Raw genomic sequence first — 18,215 nt, 5'->3', positions numbered from 1 at the left:
ATATAACACTTTGTAATTTGAATTGCCGTGTTGCTGATGTCTTTGAAAAAATGGATGCCAAAACGATTTACTTCATTAATCTGTTCGCTTTGGTACCAGAAAACAGTACAAGGTACGGAGACACGCGGTTTTGTTATAACAAGTTCAACAACCTTAAAATAACACATACATCATAGGGGCAAACACAAACAATACACGAGTGCGCACACCGAGTGTGATTCTAACACGCAGTTTAACGCTGACGCCCACCTGCACGACAACGTCGCCGTCCAGCTGAGTAATGAGATTTGCAGCGGCACTGGGGTCATCGGGGGTGCTCTTGGCCAAGGCCGACTCATCCAAGTGACTTTGATCGGCATCGTAACTGTTTTCACTCGCCGGCTTCAGGTCGCGATCTGCCAATAAAGTCGAAGTTAGAGGTCGCGTTCAAGTGTAACTAGGACAGGGTTCAGGAGATTTGCGAGCTTGTCAGCCTGTGCTGCGATAAGTAGGGCAAACAACATGCACAACATTTCGTGCAAAACTATGGCCTTCTATGCCAAGCGAACCAAATTACCTAAAGAAAGTCTGCAGTAGCATCAGTCGGGCGACTAAGTGGTAAAAGCGAGTATATCAATAGTTTACCAATTAAATAAATACGTGTGTCATTTAATGATTAGCGGTGCGGAAATAACAAATAGTGACAATTTTCCTTCCACAAATATTATCTTGCGACTATTTTGCCAAACAACGGCCGTGATATGAACATGTCCTACTAATTAATTACGCGCCTTAAGACAGAATGAGACAGGTTGCCAAGCCTTATAAGATATTAACACCAACAACCCTTAACGCTACCACTGAGTTTTAACACCAAGTAACCGCTGGTACGTTGACAGCACCAAAGACAACATAACATGCGACGCGGACAGAAAAGTGAATAAAGATTCACCCTCAGTAGGCGTGGAAGAATCGGACAAGTTCGGGTCAGACGCTGCGGCGTCTGTTGCCTTCTCTGCGGCCGTCGAACTTCGCGGCTCCACAGGTTCGTCTTCGTAAGCCTCAGAATCACTGCTAGTGGTAGAGCTGTGTTTGCTGGCAGCCTCGTCATCGTCGTCGTCATTGTCGTCTATCATTGGTACGTCTACGCCAGGTGTGTGCGACTTCTCTTCTACCGAAACCGGCAATGAGTGCTCGCTAGCATCGGACTCGTCATCACTGCTGCTGGTTTTGCTGCTGTTACTGCTACTGGTAATTTTGACGTGCTCATTCGCAGGTGGTTCTTCGATTTTGAGGTGCTCCACCTCGTCACTTGAGCTCTGCGACTCGTACGTGGGCGGCGGGGGCCAGTCGCCCACCTGATCCTTTGTCTTGATCTCGACTTCAACTTCGACGTGATCTGGCGTCTCCTCTTTGTCACTACTGCCCGGCTGCGTTGAGGACACCGACATCACCTCGGTTGCGTCCTCCTCTTCTCCGGCCAAACGATCTTGCGCCGTATCCGAGGTCGATGAGAAAGTTGGAATCGATTTATGATCGTTCAAGGTCTCACTTTCGCTTGAAACGGGCGAGGAGGAAGGCGCTTCGTGTGGTTGGGGTGGGGCTTCTTCCGTAATAGGTGGCGGCGGTGTAGGATACCTTGTCGGGGTCTCCTCCTGCTCGACAGGAGGCGGGACATGTGCGGAGTGCAAGGAAGAACAGCTAGAGGCGTGCGAAGCCGACATGGATCCGTCGACGTCGTCTTCGATCGTTGCTAGAGGCGCGCGTCTCAGCGACAGGATCATCTCCTCGTGCGACGCATCTGCAATGTCTGTCTTGAGTGCTGCGCTCGTGTCTAAGCTCGGGTCGTTATCAAGCCGACTACTGTAAGGCGAGGCAAGCGCGGGCGCACGCGACCCCCCGATCGGGGTGCTGTGGTGCGCTGCTGCTGTGGCCTTGGCGGCGCCAGCAAGGTTATGGTTAGGTGGTTTATGCTCCAGCAAGACAACATCTGCATGCGATTGTAAGCCCGCGACTTCAGCTTCGTCCGACAGCGGCGGAAGCGAGTGGTTGTTATTGATATTAGTGGCAAGGGGCGCCGAGTTAGTGAAAATTCTAGCTTCCGACTTTACACCCTCACCTGGCACTGTCTTCCTGGAGCCTCGCGCGTTTTTTGAGGCCGGCGCACTTTTTGTGGACTTTCCCTTCGGCGGCGGTTGCTGCTGCTTCGGCTGCTGTTGCCTGGGCGACTTCTTTCGTTCCGACTGGCTGGAATGGCCGCTGTGGTCGCTGGTGCGTGGCGTGCTGCTCAGTGACTGGACGTTGTCGCTCGTGTTCAAGCTCTCGATGCTCTCATGCGTTCCGGCCGTACTGCTGGTGCGACTATTCGGCTGGCTGTGAACGTACACCATCAGGTTACCACCTTTGGTGTTGGTGGCAACTGCCACTTCCCCTTTCGCCGTTGAGCTGACAACTGACGAGGCGTCGGTCTCGGCGTCGGAGAAGGCGATCGAGCTGCTGCAGTGCCCGTTTTCGACGCATTCTTGCCGACTCGCCTTCTGGTGCGAACGCTTACTGGAATGCGATACGGGCCGACTCGAGTAGCTGTAGTCGTCTTCGAAGTTCTGCCGCTTCGAGGTGCCGTCGACGCTGCCCACCAGACTGACGTTTGACGCGTTGTCGGGTCCCAGATAAGCGGGAAAGGAATACTTGGCCTCGCTGCCGACGCCGGGATTTTCAACGTCATCCGCGTAAGGCTCGCGATTACGGAAGTCCTCCTGGCCGGGGGAGCTGTAGTAGGGATCGTAGAATTGGCTGTCGTCCTCCCTGCTGTCCTGGCGCTGACGATGGTTGTCGGACATTGGGGGTCGCGCGAATTGTCCGAAGTTGCTCGGGTTCAAGTAGTTCGGCATTTCGAAAGGCGTTTGTTGGTTACTGGGCGCGCCTTGCGCCATTTGTGGAAGCAGGAAGGCGGGAGGGGCGGGCGGGGGCCACGTACCGGCGGCGCCAGCGTAGTAGGCGCCCAACCAGGACAGGTAGAGCTGGTGGGCTAGGTGCGGTGGAAGAGGTGGAAACGACGGCATTGGGTTTGGCGGCATGTTCTGCTGTTGTAAGAACTGCTGGAATGCATTCGGGTTAATGTTCGGCAGTGGCGGCTGACTCTGCATGCCAGGCTGTTGGTTCATGCCGAAGTACTGAACCATGGAGGCAAGGAAGTCGCCGGGATTCTTGCTGTTCCAAGCCGTGTTGAGTGGAGTTTCGGGCTGACTTTGGGTGGTGGTGGTTACGGTCGTAGCGGCTGCGGTAACAGTGGGACTGCTTTCAGTTGGAGAAGGCTTCTCTTTTCTTCGGGACAGCGTTCCGGTAACATCGGTTTGCGCTGCACCGTCGCATCTCAGTGAGCTTAGGGATTTCCTTGCAGGTGAGGAGCTGGTAGATTGCGACTTGGTGGGTCGCTTCTTTTCTTTCTTTGAACCAGTAGATTTCGTTTCGGATTTGGGCTTGCTTTCGGGAAGATTCATGTACAGCGTCGAACTGGATCCCTGGAGCAGATCCTCAGTGGAAACGTTGATATCACCATTTGCGTCGGGTGGCGGCACAACTTTCTCTGCCTTAATTTTCCGTGACGACTTTGTCTTCTTGCTTCCGGTGCTTGTACTTCGTTGAAGCGGCTCCTTCTTCACTTCGACTTTCGGTTTCTCGACGGGTGTTTTTTCTTTTGTTGGTGGCTTGTTGGCGTGCTTTAACGTTTGCGCGCGTTTCGTCGATGAAGATCGTGGTTTCACGGCTTGCGGTTCCTTGTTGCTCGACCTGGGCATAGTGGAGGATCTGTTCTTGTTGATTGGCTTACCGCCGCTGACTGCCGCCAAGGAATGCGGTGACTTGCCTTTCGGTTTCGGTTTTCGCTTGCTGCTGCCGGCGCTGCTGCTGCTGTCTCTTCCAGTCTGCTCGTGGTCAGACTTTCCGCTGGAACGCTGCGAGTCAACGCGCTTGATGCGATCCAGGTTGCGCTCGGCCTTCTTCATGGACGCAACTCGCTTCACGGAGTTATAGCTCGGCGGTCGTTCGTCACTGTCAAGCGCCGGCGAGTCGTCTTCTTCCTCGCTCGAATCCTCATCGCTGGAATGGACTCGTGACTCACTGAGATCTCCATCACTCGCCTCCTCTTCCTCTTCCTCTTCAGTGTCATGGCGATGCCCATTGACTCTCTTACTCATCTGCAGTTGCTCGTCGTCGCTGGAACAAGTTGCGTCCGACGGTGTGTCACTCTCCTCGCTGGCCACCACAGGAGCCGGCTTCTTGGACTTCTTGGTGCTTCGGTTGTGTCGATGTTTGCGCACCGCCTCGTGGTCCACCCGCTCGCTGGGATCCACGTCACCTTGCGAGTAGGGGTCCTCCACGTCACCGTTCATTACCTGTAAATCGAGAGCGGACGCTGTTACGTAACAGTAAATTGGCATATATTTGTTTGGCGTATAAATTTACACTCTTGTGAAAAAAAAGTTATTTTTTACAAAAAATAGTTTTTCCCACTCTGCCTTAACTTGTATATTTCATCGATTCATTTTAAACGGGCACTAAAGATAATTCTAAGGTCTTTCGAGGTTTGCATTAAAAAATACAACTTTTAGTACAGGGGTTCTTGAACTTTTTTTAACGCCGACCCCTAAACATTTTTTCGGTTCGCTTGGACCAGGGCCAACATGAACTCATAAAATCTATGACAAAAAAAAAAAAAAGTAGAATTAAGAAATCAGCTGTTTCGGTCCAAAATTATGAAACTATACATTTAGTTCTGAAGCGTTTTTTTTTACTGACCTATTTGCTTTTGAAAAATTCAATGTTCTACTTTTTAAATAATACACTTAAGATTTCAATTGGGCCTTCATGGACCCCTAAAATTAGTCCACGTACTCAGGTTTTTTTTGAGGTTTGGTTTGGGTGACCGCTAAGTAGTTTTAAGAGACCGCAAGTATTTCATTTAAATACCAAAAAGTTGCAAGTCCAAAATTTGGGAAACCGCTGGAGAAATTTGGGGGACTGTTTCGGTCCCCAAAAACACCTTAAAAAACACTGCACGTACTTACTACAAGGGGTCCATAGACCCCAGTTTAAAAAAAAACCTGTTTTAGCATTACCAGCATGTAACTATTATCTTACTGATAGATTTAAATTGCGACAAATTAAAATTACGCTTGTTCAAAATAACTATTTTAAGAAAGTTTCTTAACTAGTTCAATAACGCACAGTCGCTCAGATTGTGCGGTTGCACGAAAAGTGAAATATTATCATATCCATGGATAAGATAAATTAGATAACACAGAAATACCTGTTTATCCCAACTTTAATAAGAATTAACACGATTCATAAAACCTACAATTATGTACCGAAGCCTTATGAACAATGTAAGATTGGTGCAATTAGAAATACCAATTCGCCAAAGGAAGTGGTGTGAAGCCTATAAATTATGAAAACTGTCGGTTAAGATCGAAATTAGGCAAGACCAATTAATACCAAGGCGAATTAAAATTGCTGTTTTTTTTGCGCTACCAGACGGTTTATCATTAAGACGGCTCAACATGCGGCGCAAATCAGCCAGCCATTTAACGAACTCGGATTATAGAGGTCAAACAAACAATAAAAGCGCTTCGACTTTCCGAGTACTTATCCCGGGATAAGACGGCATAAATCACGTCTGAATGAACAGGAGAAAGTGGGCTCCGCGACGGATTAATGATCAATTCGTTCGCCCCGGGCTATGCGCGATGCACATCGTAAACTTCGCAGCACACCAGGCAGGCATCCAGCACAACTTACATGTCCCTCCATATGAAGTCCCTGGGTACGCCGCACAAGGCTAACGTCGGACGCGTTGTGCGGTATTGCCGGCTTTTTCTTGCTCCTGTACTCGTCTTCGAAGGGTTCAGCGCGATCCCTGGACAACGAAAGGTCTCATTAGCACACCATAATGCACTTTTACCGACCGCATGATGCCATTTTCTGGCTACTGTTTGTAAACGTTAAAGGGCGACTTTCAAAAAATCCAGCCTGGGCGCTCAGCCTCCTGTTTTGCTATTGTATTCGCTTTTGGGAAACGAAAGATTGCTTCGTTTAATGTGGGCCAAGCAAAATCGTTTTGTTGGAGAAATGAAAGATAATTGTTAAGATAAAGAAAGCTCTCTGTATTGCTGCTAGCCGATACATAACGTTTAAATTACTGTTTTCACGAATCAACAAGGATGATAACATTTACGAATGTTACTCACACATAACGGGTTTATGCGCACATAAGGGCATCGAATTTTACAGATTGAATTATAACAAAATACAAAGTAAAAAATGGTTCCCTACAGAAAGCAGAACAAGCACTTCATAAAACGACTAAAAACGTAAAATCTCTAGTAATACTTGGGGAAATTGTAGAGCCACAGAGCATGCTGTCGCCAAAGGCTGCCACAATTACATGTTTCAGTCCCATGTAAGTGTGTAAGTATGTGATGCTTGGCAATGGCGGGTTGTACTTGGTACGAGTCTGAAAGCACTTTGGTGAAATTAACAGCACTACGGAATTCGTCGTAGTTATTCGAGCGTTAAGTATATGTCAACGACCTTTTGACAAAAATTCCAACAATGTAACTATGAAGTGACAAATCAAAAAACGTTATTGGGTTTAAAGTCGTTTCGATTAACACTCGAAACAACAACTTTAACATGAAAAAGGGAAATTAATTACAATATGTCCAAGGGAATTTAGAAAAGCACAAAATAGTCATAACAGCTTAACTTTGCGTTGAAACTTAAATGTTAAAACGCACGGTGTTTTGCATCCATTCTTTAGCAAAACCGATAGACATACAAAACGCAATAACTCCACAAAACTCTGAGCGTCGGAAATTTGCCTGCAATTTTTATTGTTTTGACAGTGTCTGGGATCCACAGGCCAAGTTGGATATGCGTTCCGGGACGCATTGTGTCCACGGCACGGGTGGCTGACTGTAATGTTTATTGTGACAGCGCCTCGCGAGCATCTTACCACCACACGATTTGCCAAGGGCGGCGAAAAAGACAGCGCTAAACAACAAACAATCGAATACAGGTCGTGAATGCAGGCGAAAAGACGGCGGCCCGCGTTTGAGTCAGGTTTTGAGTGCCGCGAAAGAAAAACCAACAATCTAGCGTCCTCTTGACACGGATTGGGCAACTGCGGGCGGCATTGAAGGGCAGTCACGGGAAACAGTAATTCGCGTTAAGTGGGCTACTTACTGAGAAGAACTGGGTCTCGCGAGTTTGGAAAGCCAAGGAGTGCGCCCGCAATTCGCTCTTCTTGTATGGCTGCAACAGAGTTTTACGGCAATTCAGCTTGCCATGCTTTTCATATATGCCATTGGGCGACTAATTCCATGTCAGTCTTTGTCGAATGTCACACGAGACAGTTTTGTTGTTGTTAATGGAGTTAAAACAGGTGCAGCTGTACCCGCTTGATATGCAACACTTTACGCCAATTCCGTCACTCAAGGGAGATTAACGCAGAATGGGGAAGCTGGGTGTTAGGTAAACATATTTTTTTTGCGAAGTCCAGTTTAAGTATTTGACACAACCACAGTTTTGAATCTATGAATCCAATTCAAAAATATTAGTTTTCGTGCCATTAAACTGCAAAATATCTTTTTAGAAAAGTAATAATTAAAGTATGTGACGCAAAGCCCATGGCGGAAACCTTTTTTTTTCGTTTGCTGTTATTTTACGTAAAGTTAAAGACGATCTTATGTTTGAAACCATGTTATCCCGATACGCGCTCAGCACACGTAATTATACTGATAGACGGACCAGCCCGACACGCTTCCGAGAAAAACCTCAGACAAGCGTTTCGCAATACGCGGTCGTTGGAAGCAGGAAAGGTTTTTGAAATGCGAGCAGTGCACACGTGCGATCCAGACCCGGCGATAAAATGCCGAGATTTTCTTGCGATAACGCCCGGCCATTTGAACAGGTTGCCTTGTGCAACTGCGCATTGTCAGATCGAAAGGCGCGAAATCAAAGCCGATGTTGGTGGCTTTGTCGTGGGTCTGGGACAAATATTAAAGGGTAAACTAAAGACGGTTTTGCGCGCTGGCGGTTTTGGAACAGTTCAAAATTACGCTGTAACAGCAGTCAATGTTTCATTGAAATTGTGTAAAACGGTCAGTCGCTAATATTCTACAGCGACCTTTAATTATTTCAGAAGGGACCAAAGGCTAACACACTGCATTGCAAGCTCGCTTGGTCTTATTGTGTCAAATTATAGTGCAATTATTATCAACGCATTATATAAACCGTGGAGTGTAGAATTTGAGTAATGTCATAAATTAAATTGTGCCCAGCGTAAGTTGTGAAAAATGACTATTCACGCACATTTTAAGACCAGTAAAACTGGTCAAGCGAATCTAGGGCATTAAGATTGAATCCATTCACATTTCGCGTAGGTAACAACCATATACAAGCGCGAATTAGGTGACGTTAAAATGACTGGTTGGAAGTAGCAATCTGAGAGGAAGGATCGTAAAACCAAAACCAGGCCATTACGTCACACAGCGAGGCTTTCCAGACACGAGAACATAAAACCTAGAGCAGGGGTGGGCAACCTACGGCCCACGGCCCGGATCCGGCTATGTAATTCATCCGGCCCGCCGCCTCTTTGACAAACTTAGACAAGTCCATTTAACATACTTTTTGACTATTCTTACTACGTAATTTGAAAAAAATTTCGCGCGACGCGAATGTTCATTCTATGTCCGGTTTGTTCAGTTTTGATGCTGCGTTTTCAACTTGATCAACGCTTCTTTACCATTGCGCCGTGGAAGGCTGCCAAGTGCGTCGCAAAATAACGGAAACCGTATTAAAAAATATTAGACATATATTTTTTAACATTATTTATTTTTTATTTTCGGCAATAATAAAAACTTGCAAGAAATTTAAAAGAAATGCCGGTATACCAAAATAAAATCGCGCTCGCTCCGCTCGCCAGATGCGCCTTGATTTAAAACGGTTAACAAACACGGAGCTAGATTAACTTTAATTGTCATTGTGTTCCCTCAAAGTAGTTTTATTTCACTTTTCATTAGTAGTTTGGATGACGACGTGTGAAATCGAATTTTAAACCAAACAAACGCTTTTTTTTCGGGCTTTGCGCAACACTTTACTGCCTCTTAAAATGTAATTAAACACGTCTTTAAGTGTAAAAAATATTCAAGGCCCGCCTGATTCACAGTTGTTCTAACATTTCAAAAAACAGAATTCTTAGTTAATTTTGTGCGGCCCGCAGAGACCTTTCTGAGTTTGGTTTTGGCCCGCAACTAGAAAAAGGTTGCCGACCCCTGACATAGAGCGTTGCTTTAAACGTTTTTTAACCTACCCAAAATAACGCACTAGATTCTGACTTCTGAGACCTTATATTTACATATAAGTCAACACAAACAAAAAGTAAATGGTTTGATAATAGCATATGTTTGAATTCCTTCAGGCCACGTTCTGCTTGGGCTTACATTACCTTTATCGTATAATCGCATTATCCAATCCAGTAAACCATACCTTTTTTTAACCAGGCACAACGCTTGTTTTAAAAAAATGCTAGGTCCCACAAAAAACAATCGCATGCCATAAAAATATATATTTGTCCTATCTTTACCAAAATATCCAAACCAGGCCAAAATTTGCCACTAACGGTACGCACGCCACGCCCCACTAAGGACCACTGATGTGCTATTCGGTAACCGCTAATTACACAAATACAGTTAAACAAAGAAATCGCAATATACCTCCGTCGGTTGAGCGGCTTTAGACTGGAGCTGCGCGGGGCGCGTTTCGCCGGGTCGTTCTCTCGCTTACGCCTTCCGCGCTTTTCATCCTGGTCGGTGAGGTAATAGTCGGGCTCTTCCATGTGCACCGGGGATGACTGCAGCGACCTGGATCGCTTCATCTGCTCGCGTCGCGTCGACGTCTTCTTGTTGCGCAGAGGCTTGGGCAGGTGCGACATCGAATCGGCTTTGCCCGGCCTGAACATAAAAACGGGTGGGTTTAATAGGTGGTCTGTGGTTTTGTGTTTTAGGTGACCAGTGGTCGGCAACCTACGGCCCGACAATGTAAATCATCCGGGCCGCCACCTAATTTACAAACTGGACACGAGGCCTTTTCCTATAAATTTGTCTATTTTAACTATATAGGTAAAAAATTATACATTTAACATACTAGGGTTTTAAGAGAATCTTTTTAGCCTAAAGGCGCCCTACATAACATGGAACAGTCAACAGTAAAAGTTTAGCCAACTTAGTATATATACAAATGTATTTGATTGTATTTCAAACTATTTTATTATGTTTTTGATATATAATATCGAGATTCGAGATAAACAATCTGACGATTTTATTGATGCCAGCAAGGCAGGCTAGAAAAACAATTAGCCTGCAATGATGTCCGAACTCACAACAAGCCATACAGGGACCGTCGCTTACAAACTCAGCTACACACGGTCAAAGGGGAGCGAGTCAAGAAACAACCATGACATCAATGTTTGCTACATTCTGTTAGTACAAGCAACTTCACATTGAAGGGCATCTACAGTACCATATCATTCAATGAAGAGATACACATTTGAGTACACACACATACGTGTTGAATAACTGTGATCTAGCCCTTCTGAAGTCGCTATTTGACTAACGATAACGGCTTGCGTATCATAGTATGATTTTCAATTTATACCTTAAACTAGATAAACAATTAAATTTATCGCGTTTGTAGTAGTTTTATTATACTTTGTTATTGTAATTATGGATGAAGCCGTGCTGACTTAAATTTTAAACAAACGCCAACGCAGTTGTTAGGCTTCGCAAAATGTACAGGTAGATTTTCTCCAAAAGTTATATTTTCAAAGATATACGCTGATTCTTGAACTTTGGATAACGGATAAAAAACTATTACAATTAGCCTAAAAATATAAATTTCTACTAACGTTATATATAATAAATTGATAATTTTGACGTTATTATGTGTTACAAAATCAAGATTTTAAAAATTGAGTCTTATGTAGTTTGATCAGTCATTATTTTCTTGGTAAAGCGTGATGAAGTTAACGACACATAAAAAAAAACAATGCTAAAAACGAAAGCATAACGCCATTTTGCATTTGAATGCAACAGGTCTGGAGCGGTAGCGGGATTCCAGCAGACAGTTTTGCTCTGCAGAAAAGCGCCAAATAAATTGACTGAGTGCTTCGAACTATTCTACTGAGTTATTGCTCAAAATATCCAGCGTGAAGCAGCGCCGTTCAGCCGCGAGGACAAATACACTTAACGAGGTGAATCGACGCGAAACGCATCGAGTCCAAGCGTAAAAGATATGCCATCACCGGAATTACGCTGACTGCATAGGCGAGACTGACTGGTACCTGTGCTCCGCCGGGGGCTCCTGTTTTTTCCTGCTTCTGGACGAGTCCCTGCTCCTGGCTCCCCCCACTCCACCAGGGGGCATGGTCCCCCTGCTTCCGGGGCGCGAGTGTTGGGGAGACGGCCCATAGTCGTTCTTAGGGTTGGGGAGCGTCCTGGCACCCGACCCGGCTTGGAAGCCTTGCTGTTGGTCTTTTCTGTGACGGAAATATTTTTGACAAATTACAATACGATCAAAGTTGTGTGTTGTTCGTAAAAAAAGGAATTTAACGAAATTAAACACATTTTAGTTGGGGTGAAATTTGCGTGCATATTGATGCAAGGAATGAGTATGTCGATATAGTTTTCATCAAAATAACTTTTAAGTAGAATACCAATAATTTGGCTGAAAACCTTATATTTTTGAAGAGTTTATATAACAAATTCACAGGTGATGTTTTTCTCAGGAGGAAATAAGTTTTGAATAGCGGTTAAGGGGATCCACGGAGTCAAAAGGGTTAAAAACTAATTTAGAGTGTTTGTTTAAAGAACGAAACTAAAACGAAAAATAAAGTGTGTGTCATTTTATTGCGACACATGGGCGAAAAACTTACTTCTTGCTTTTAAAGCACACCACTGTTCTTCGGTTGCTCTCGTCGCCGATGCTAAAGCTTGTAAGCTTGGGAAAGACTTCGGCGACTTTGTGGATGAGATAGCGCTGAAACCCGCCCAAGGGGTGGAACATCAACGCCCTGCGCGAGAAACGACAGGCGATAAAAAGTGTTACACTAGATTGCAGGTTTGCATCACGTTACAGGGGCATGACTGAGGGTGAATTCGAGTTTCAGGAATCACTGCGCATTGACCCGCGAATAAAAACGCATATTTTTGCAAACGTTTACTAGCTTGACAAAACAAGCTTGGCAGTAATTGAAGCGACTGTCACCGCAGTTTGCAAAATGCAATGAGGCGACAATCATCTCTATAACACCGCGCAGGATTAGACTGAACGAATTGGGGAAACGTTTTGCATAAGCAAAACAAGACATGTTTGATAAAAGTAGGCAAATTTGAATTGTATTGTTTGGTCCCAAATACTTAATTATTTCGTTTGTGTGACAGTTTTTCTAATATTAATCGCGTGCCGTTTTTTTGAGGGTCTACCTATTGGATTTGGTTCCTGTTTAAACCTCCATCAGATTAGTCAAATATCCTATGCACAATTCAATTATGCGTTAAGAAGGCTAAATCTACCAGAAACGTTAAACTGCGCGTAATTTCCATCCTAATCCACAACGACGATTGCCATCTATCACAAAATTAAGTGCCTTGTTTTGAAAACGCAAACAATAGGCGTCCTTGAGTTTGACGGTCCTTGTGTGTCGGGAAGGTCGGGCATGGGATTGAGAGAGAGAGAGAGAGTTGGGGCAAGGCGGAACAAGCGTCCCTTGTGCTCGAGAGGCGACCTCAAACTCACTTACAATTGACGAGAATAAATGTGGAGTGCGGCAGTCAAGTGTCGCGACAATAGCAACGACATTCGTTGGCAAAATGATATTTCAATACCAGGTTCGACACACAAATTTGTCCAATTTCCACGACTGATACAAAGATAGACTACTTTTTTGCTACCATGTTTTTGCGTCTTATTACTAGCAATTGAAACAAAGCTTGTTCATAATTACCAGTTTTTGAAACTGTGAAACAATTGCATAATATAAAATGTCGAGCAGAAAAATAGAGATACTTTAAACTCACAAACTAAGATAAAGCAACATAAACAAATAACAAAAACAAAAACAAATAAAGAATTGTTTTTTTCTTCAAATACAGAAAGTATCATCAAACAAATAGTCTACTTTCACCAAAAACGACAAAAACAAGTACTAGAGATCGGTAACATTCAATTAGTGCTTAAAGTTAGGGCAAATTCAAAGCCTTGAGATTACATCATATCGTGTCCTAGATCTGTGAGATGGTTCGTGACAGGATGCTTCTTGCGATAATACCGCAAAGAGCATCGAGGATCGGGGGAAAATGCGATAAATTGTTGGGACAAACCTCGAACTACGCACGAAGCGGCTGGCGCCAATCACGGTGGCTAAAACAATTCCATTTGAGGGATACCGGTAACAACGGCGGTTAGAACGACGACGCCATAAATGCCTTTTCAGGTCGGTCGATGGCGACGTTAGCCATATGAGGCAAAACCGAAATCAGACCTCGCGGTTGACTCTCGAGGAAAAGGAACAGTGGATGACGCCAGCTAATCGCTTCTAGACACCATGACATCGCAAAACGACATGAACAAATGTTTCATAAAGTCGCTCAACGAATAAACGGCCCAACGTTTATTCGAACAAACCTTAAAGCGAACACGGTTTCATAAGGGCCAACCCAGTGGTTCTCAACCGGGGTTACGCAGCGCCCTGGTGTGCCATTTCTAATGCTCAATGGTGTGGATAGTTATTTGAGAATTAAGAAGCTGATTTTTGCTCAGTTGGTCAGCTTCTTAATACAACTATTTGTGTATGATTAGAGACCATTATATCAAATGACATTTTTCTACATGTTTTAAATTGATTGTGGTGTTCCAGTTCCATTAATAGTGACGTTTCAGTGAAACACCTAACGAAAATTCCAGTCGGGGTACCGAAAATCTATTTATTATTTTGGAATGTCCCATAAGCCACAAAATGTTGAGAATCACTGGCCTTGCCTAAAGCTGCTGCTCGCGAAATGCGCGACACCAGCCTAAACAAGCCGTTACGCACCAAGGCCCATCAGCCTTTTTGAACCTGCGACTCTGGTGGGCATAAAAGGAAAATAAAATGAGCAGAGACAGGTCACGGGCGAAGTTTTGATGATGCGCGCCGATAAAGCAAGTATATCGCGGTCGTAGACGGATAATGTCAACGTGACTGGATAAGGCAAAGCCGTTGCCGTAGCCGCACATTGCTGGGCAAAGAGAGAAAGCGAGGGGGACCTGCCCGTAGCAGGCCAAAGCAAGTATAGCCCTGGAGGGTGAATGCCGTTGGCTCTTCTGTCTCGCCGCAAAACGCCGCGACGCGTCGTCAAGTCACGTTGACAAGTCGCCGACGATTAGAACTCGACGAGCAAGGGCAAGAATAATTATCTCAAGAACTTTGGTCCGGGCCCTGTGGCAAAACAATCGTTCCGGAGACCCGGACTATCGCAGGTGGGGAGAAAATACGAGTTGTTGTTTTTACAAAGATTGAAAATTCATGGTGATAAGCACGATTCCAGATCAGTGGAGGTGCGGCCTCAAAAGGCAACGATGACTGATGTATGTAGCTGGAAAGTTACGGGCTAATACAGATGCGGTTTTTAAGTTTAAGTGAATATTATAAATAGTTTTCCGGAAATTTGTATACCATTTAAGGTTCGTAGGATTCAATAAATGTTTAACTCAGGGGTCGGCAACCACTGGCAAGCGTGCCAAAAGTGGCACGTGAGATAATTTTTCAGGGCACGCCAAACGATTTGGCAGTGTTCTTGTCACAAATAAGTGTCTTACATGTTGTATTTAACATTATTTTTTGTGGGTGTTAAACTTGTTGTTTACGACAAACCGTTCGTATTACGTCACAACTCACAATGCCCTGCATTTGGCTTGATGTTTACTGCCGTTAAAGCAGGGTATGCACGTGTGCTTTTGTACTACTGAGAAACCAAGCTAAAAGCGAAATTGATAGCTAACACTTCCAGGTATCGGGTGAAAAGCGTCGAAGTATATTCCAAAATAGCGGGCACAGTATTGTGTTCGTGACAGTTCGTTTTTTTCACCAGGGTTAGGGTATCTTTACAGAATTTAACTTATGAAATTTAACTTATGAAATTAGGTTTATTGGCGTCTCCACAGATGCGTAAATTAGATGTCAGATCATTCGTAAAATAGATGTAAGATGACAGCAGGGCTGCGGAGTCGGACTCAGGACTCAAGTAAGACAACCCGAGTCCGAAGTGCGCATGTACTTGTACCAAGTTACAAACTGATAAGGCAGCAAACTGCAAATTTTTATGGTTGAATAGAAGAATATGGTGGCATATTTTCCATGACCCTTACAAGTGGATGGCTGAATATTCACCTTAATTTAGTTACGTAAATGGGTTAAATACAGACTGTAGAGTCGGAGTCAGACTTGGGTTGTTTTTAACCGACTCCGCGGCCCTGGTTGCCAAAACCAAATATAGAAAAATTTTTGGCACGCGAGTTGTTAATATTTTAAAATTATTCATAAACTGGCACACTTTATACAAAAGGTTGGCGACCCCTGGCCTAACTGTTATGTCCCTTAAAAAACAACCGAGTCACGACTGCGATATTTTAAAAGGGTCACAAACCAAAACTGGGTAATTTTACATTAACTCAGTAAGCATATTCGTAAGTTGACCAACGCAAACCATTGTTAACATACTTCGCCATGAATTTTGTAAACGAAAATACAATCGCGTCGAGACAAAAATATAGGGCCCGGTTCGCATCACCAATTGGCGCTGTAACACGATTCACGGGAAAAACCACCAAAACTGCAACCGAAGCAAGTGGCAAAACTACCTTAGCGCCATCGCAGCCTCCGCATTTTAATAATTTATCGACTATCAAAGGAAAACACAGGAGTGGCGCTTACGTCTGCCCCTACTAATGATGTTGTCATCACACTCCAGGTCGCATTTGGCACCGGGCCAAAATTCAGTAAAAAAGAGAGGTTCTTTCACCGACCACTATCGGTAGGGAAGAAGTTTTTTTACGTCATCCTGATTGGACAGAACTGTAGCGAAAATGGACATTTTTTGGAAATTCCCGCGCACAGAAGTGGGCCACCAGTCAGATTGCTTGGTTGGCTTAGCACGTGACTGGATACAAGCAGACATTCGAATCTATCGATTGCTCACTCGCTGCAAAGATGGGCCGTCCATTATGGAACAGACAGCACCCAGCGGAATAGGAATAATCCAATAGTATTATTTCGTCGGCGGACCAGTCAAAATGGAATTTTTCAGACGGAAGAATCAGTTGTCCACTTCATAAAGGCACGTTTCTAAAGCTTGTCGCTATTTTGTCCAACGCCGGAGGGAATTACGCAATAACTAGATTAGGAAATTCATTGTTACGTAGTTCGATTTAGGAATTTAATAGAATTTAGGAGTAGGGTAAAAGTGCTTACGATTAGGACATTTCGCAGATAACAGATCTAACTAATTATTTTAAAGCATAAGGCTCCAAACACAATAACTTTTAACTTCACAAATGAGAAACAAAGATAATTATAATATGTGTGTTCGTTTTTCTTGTTCCAACTACGACAATACATCACAAACATTGGGCACGCACATTAATTAAACAAAACAATATTTTTGTCACTCGACCAAAACTCATTTGTTAGTAAAAGCCGGGCGAAATCGCAAAAAGTCGAGAGTGCGCCGTAACGCCCGTGTCCAATCAGTCGTCACACTCGGTGCGAGGGAGTAGTCATAACACGAGTTTCGTCAAATCGCCTTTCGTCCTTCACGCTCGGCCGAGATGTCTCAACGATAGCGGGTGAAAACGCCGTTCCGTCATACGCAAAAACCGTGCCGTGGATTGCGCAAATCTTCCGCACATATTTTATTTTACCCCCACGGACGGACTTACGTCGACGAAGCAAGACGGACGCTGTCGTGCGTAAACGCACAAGAGCTACGGAATTGTTGGGACGGGCAATTAGAGGCTACGCCAGTGCGATCAGGCGGCAAACGCACACTGACACCAGATCGTTGAGAAAACAAGGCCTTTTCAAGCGCTCGATGGACTTGGCCTTAGTAGCGTGCGATTCGTCATCACAGGTCGGCTTTATTACAATGCACTTGTTATCACAACAGCAGCGAATCGATTTGCGTCTGTCATCAAAGGTTTTGTGTTTTCTAGACCGAAAAGGAAAATGTGAGAGATGCAGGAGTGCTAAGATGCAGGGAGGCACTCAAATAAGGGCGAAACTTAATACTAGTGGAACGTAGAGGTCCGCACACCTTCTGACTTCACAACAGTATTCAATTTAATATCGATTATCCACAGAACGGTCGTACGTGATAACCTACCGGTTTTATCAAATGTTAATATACAGGTCGTTATTTTAATACTAGAGTAATAATACTTGCAAGTCTTATTATGTGACAAGTTTAGGTAGTTACAAAAGACATACGCGTGATCTTCGATTGAATTAAATAGGAGTCCAATTTTGGTTTTCGCACAAAACTACTTTTAAGTCTAAAATGAGTAAAACAGAAAAACATACCGTTTTAACAATATACTGTTATGCAAAGCGTGGAATGTTACCTAACTGGTCCTTGTAGTACAAACTTTGACTGAATTACATTAACATCAACAACATAGAAAAAATGATACTCAAGCTCATAGGGGAGCTTAGAGTTCTATTACGTCATCTACAGAAAGAAATGCGTCAATTCTTTTTGTGGGTGCCAATATTGGCGCAGTGGATGAATAACACGTGATTCATTGTGGGTATATTGTTGAACGCATGGGAGAGTACTTGATTCGTTTGGGACTAACTGCAAAATAGGTACTTTGTTTTTGGCATATTTTTTAGAAACTTGTCTGCCACAAAGAAAACTTTTAAACAAGACGGGGTTTGACTTTATCTGTTTACCACCCAACGTAAATTGGCAGATCATTTTTCAGCTGATTAAAACGTCAAAAGCAGCGCAGGCGTTAAAAAATATGGGCGTCAAACCACGCAAACGTGGGGCGATAATCGCCTGATGCCAGGTCAAGTGAAACGACCACTCTCGCCGTTTTCGCGCTGCACTGGCCAAACGGGGCGAGACCAGACAAACAAAGTA

General features: G+C 44.3%; 1 protein-coding gene across 1 annotated transcript in view; it reads right to left on the bottom strand.

The window, feature by feature from the left end:
* LOC146163994 (uncharacterized) overlaps positions 1–18,215 on the bottom strand; it is a 32,260-nt gene that overhangs the window by 7,424 nt on the left and 6,621 nt on the right. Inside the window, exons 2-7 of the mRNA XM_083382310.1 lie at positions 11,969–12,106; positions 11,378–11,572; positions 9,753–9,989; positions 5,776–5,893; positions 932–4,373; positions 250–395 (exon numbers count right to left, since the gene is read on the bottom strand). Of these exons, the coding sequence (XP_083238436.1) occupies positions 250–395; positions 932–4,373; positions 5,776–5,893; positions 9,753–9,989; positions 11,378–11,572; positions 11,969–12,106 (4,276 nt within the window). The remainder of the gene's footprint in view (positions 1–249; positions 396–931; positions 4,374–5,775; positions 5,894–9,752; positions 9,990–11,377; positions 11,573–11,968; positions 12,107–18,215) is intronic.

This window comes from Ascidiella aspersa, chromosome 2, assembly GCF_963924565.1.
Source record: "Ascidiella aspersa chromosome 2, kaAscAspe10.2, whole genome shotgun sequence".
Lineage (NCBI taxonomy): Eukaryota > Metazoa > Chordata > Ascidiacea > Phlebobranchia > Ascidiidae > Ascidiella > Ascidiella aspersa.
Note: the sequence above shows the minus strand (reverse complement) of the source record. Positions and strands in the feature narration are given on the sequence as shown.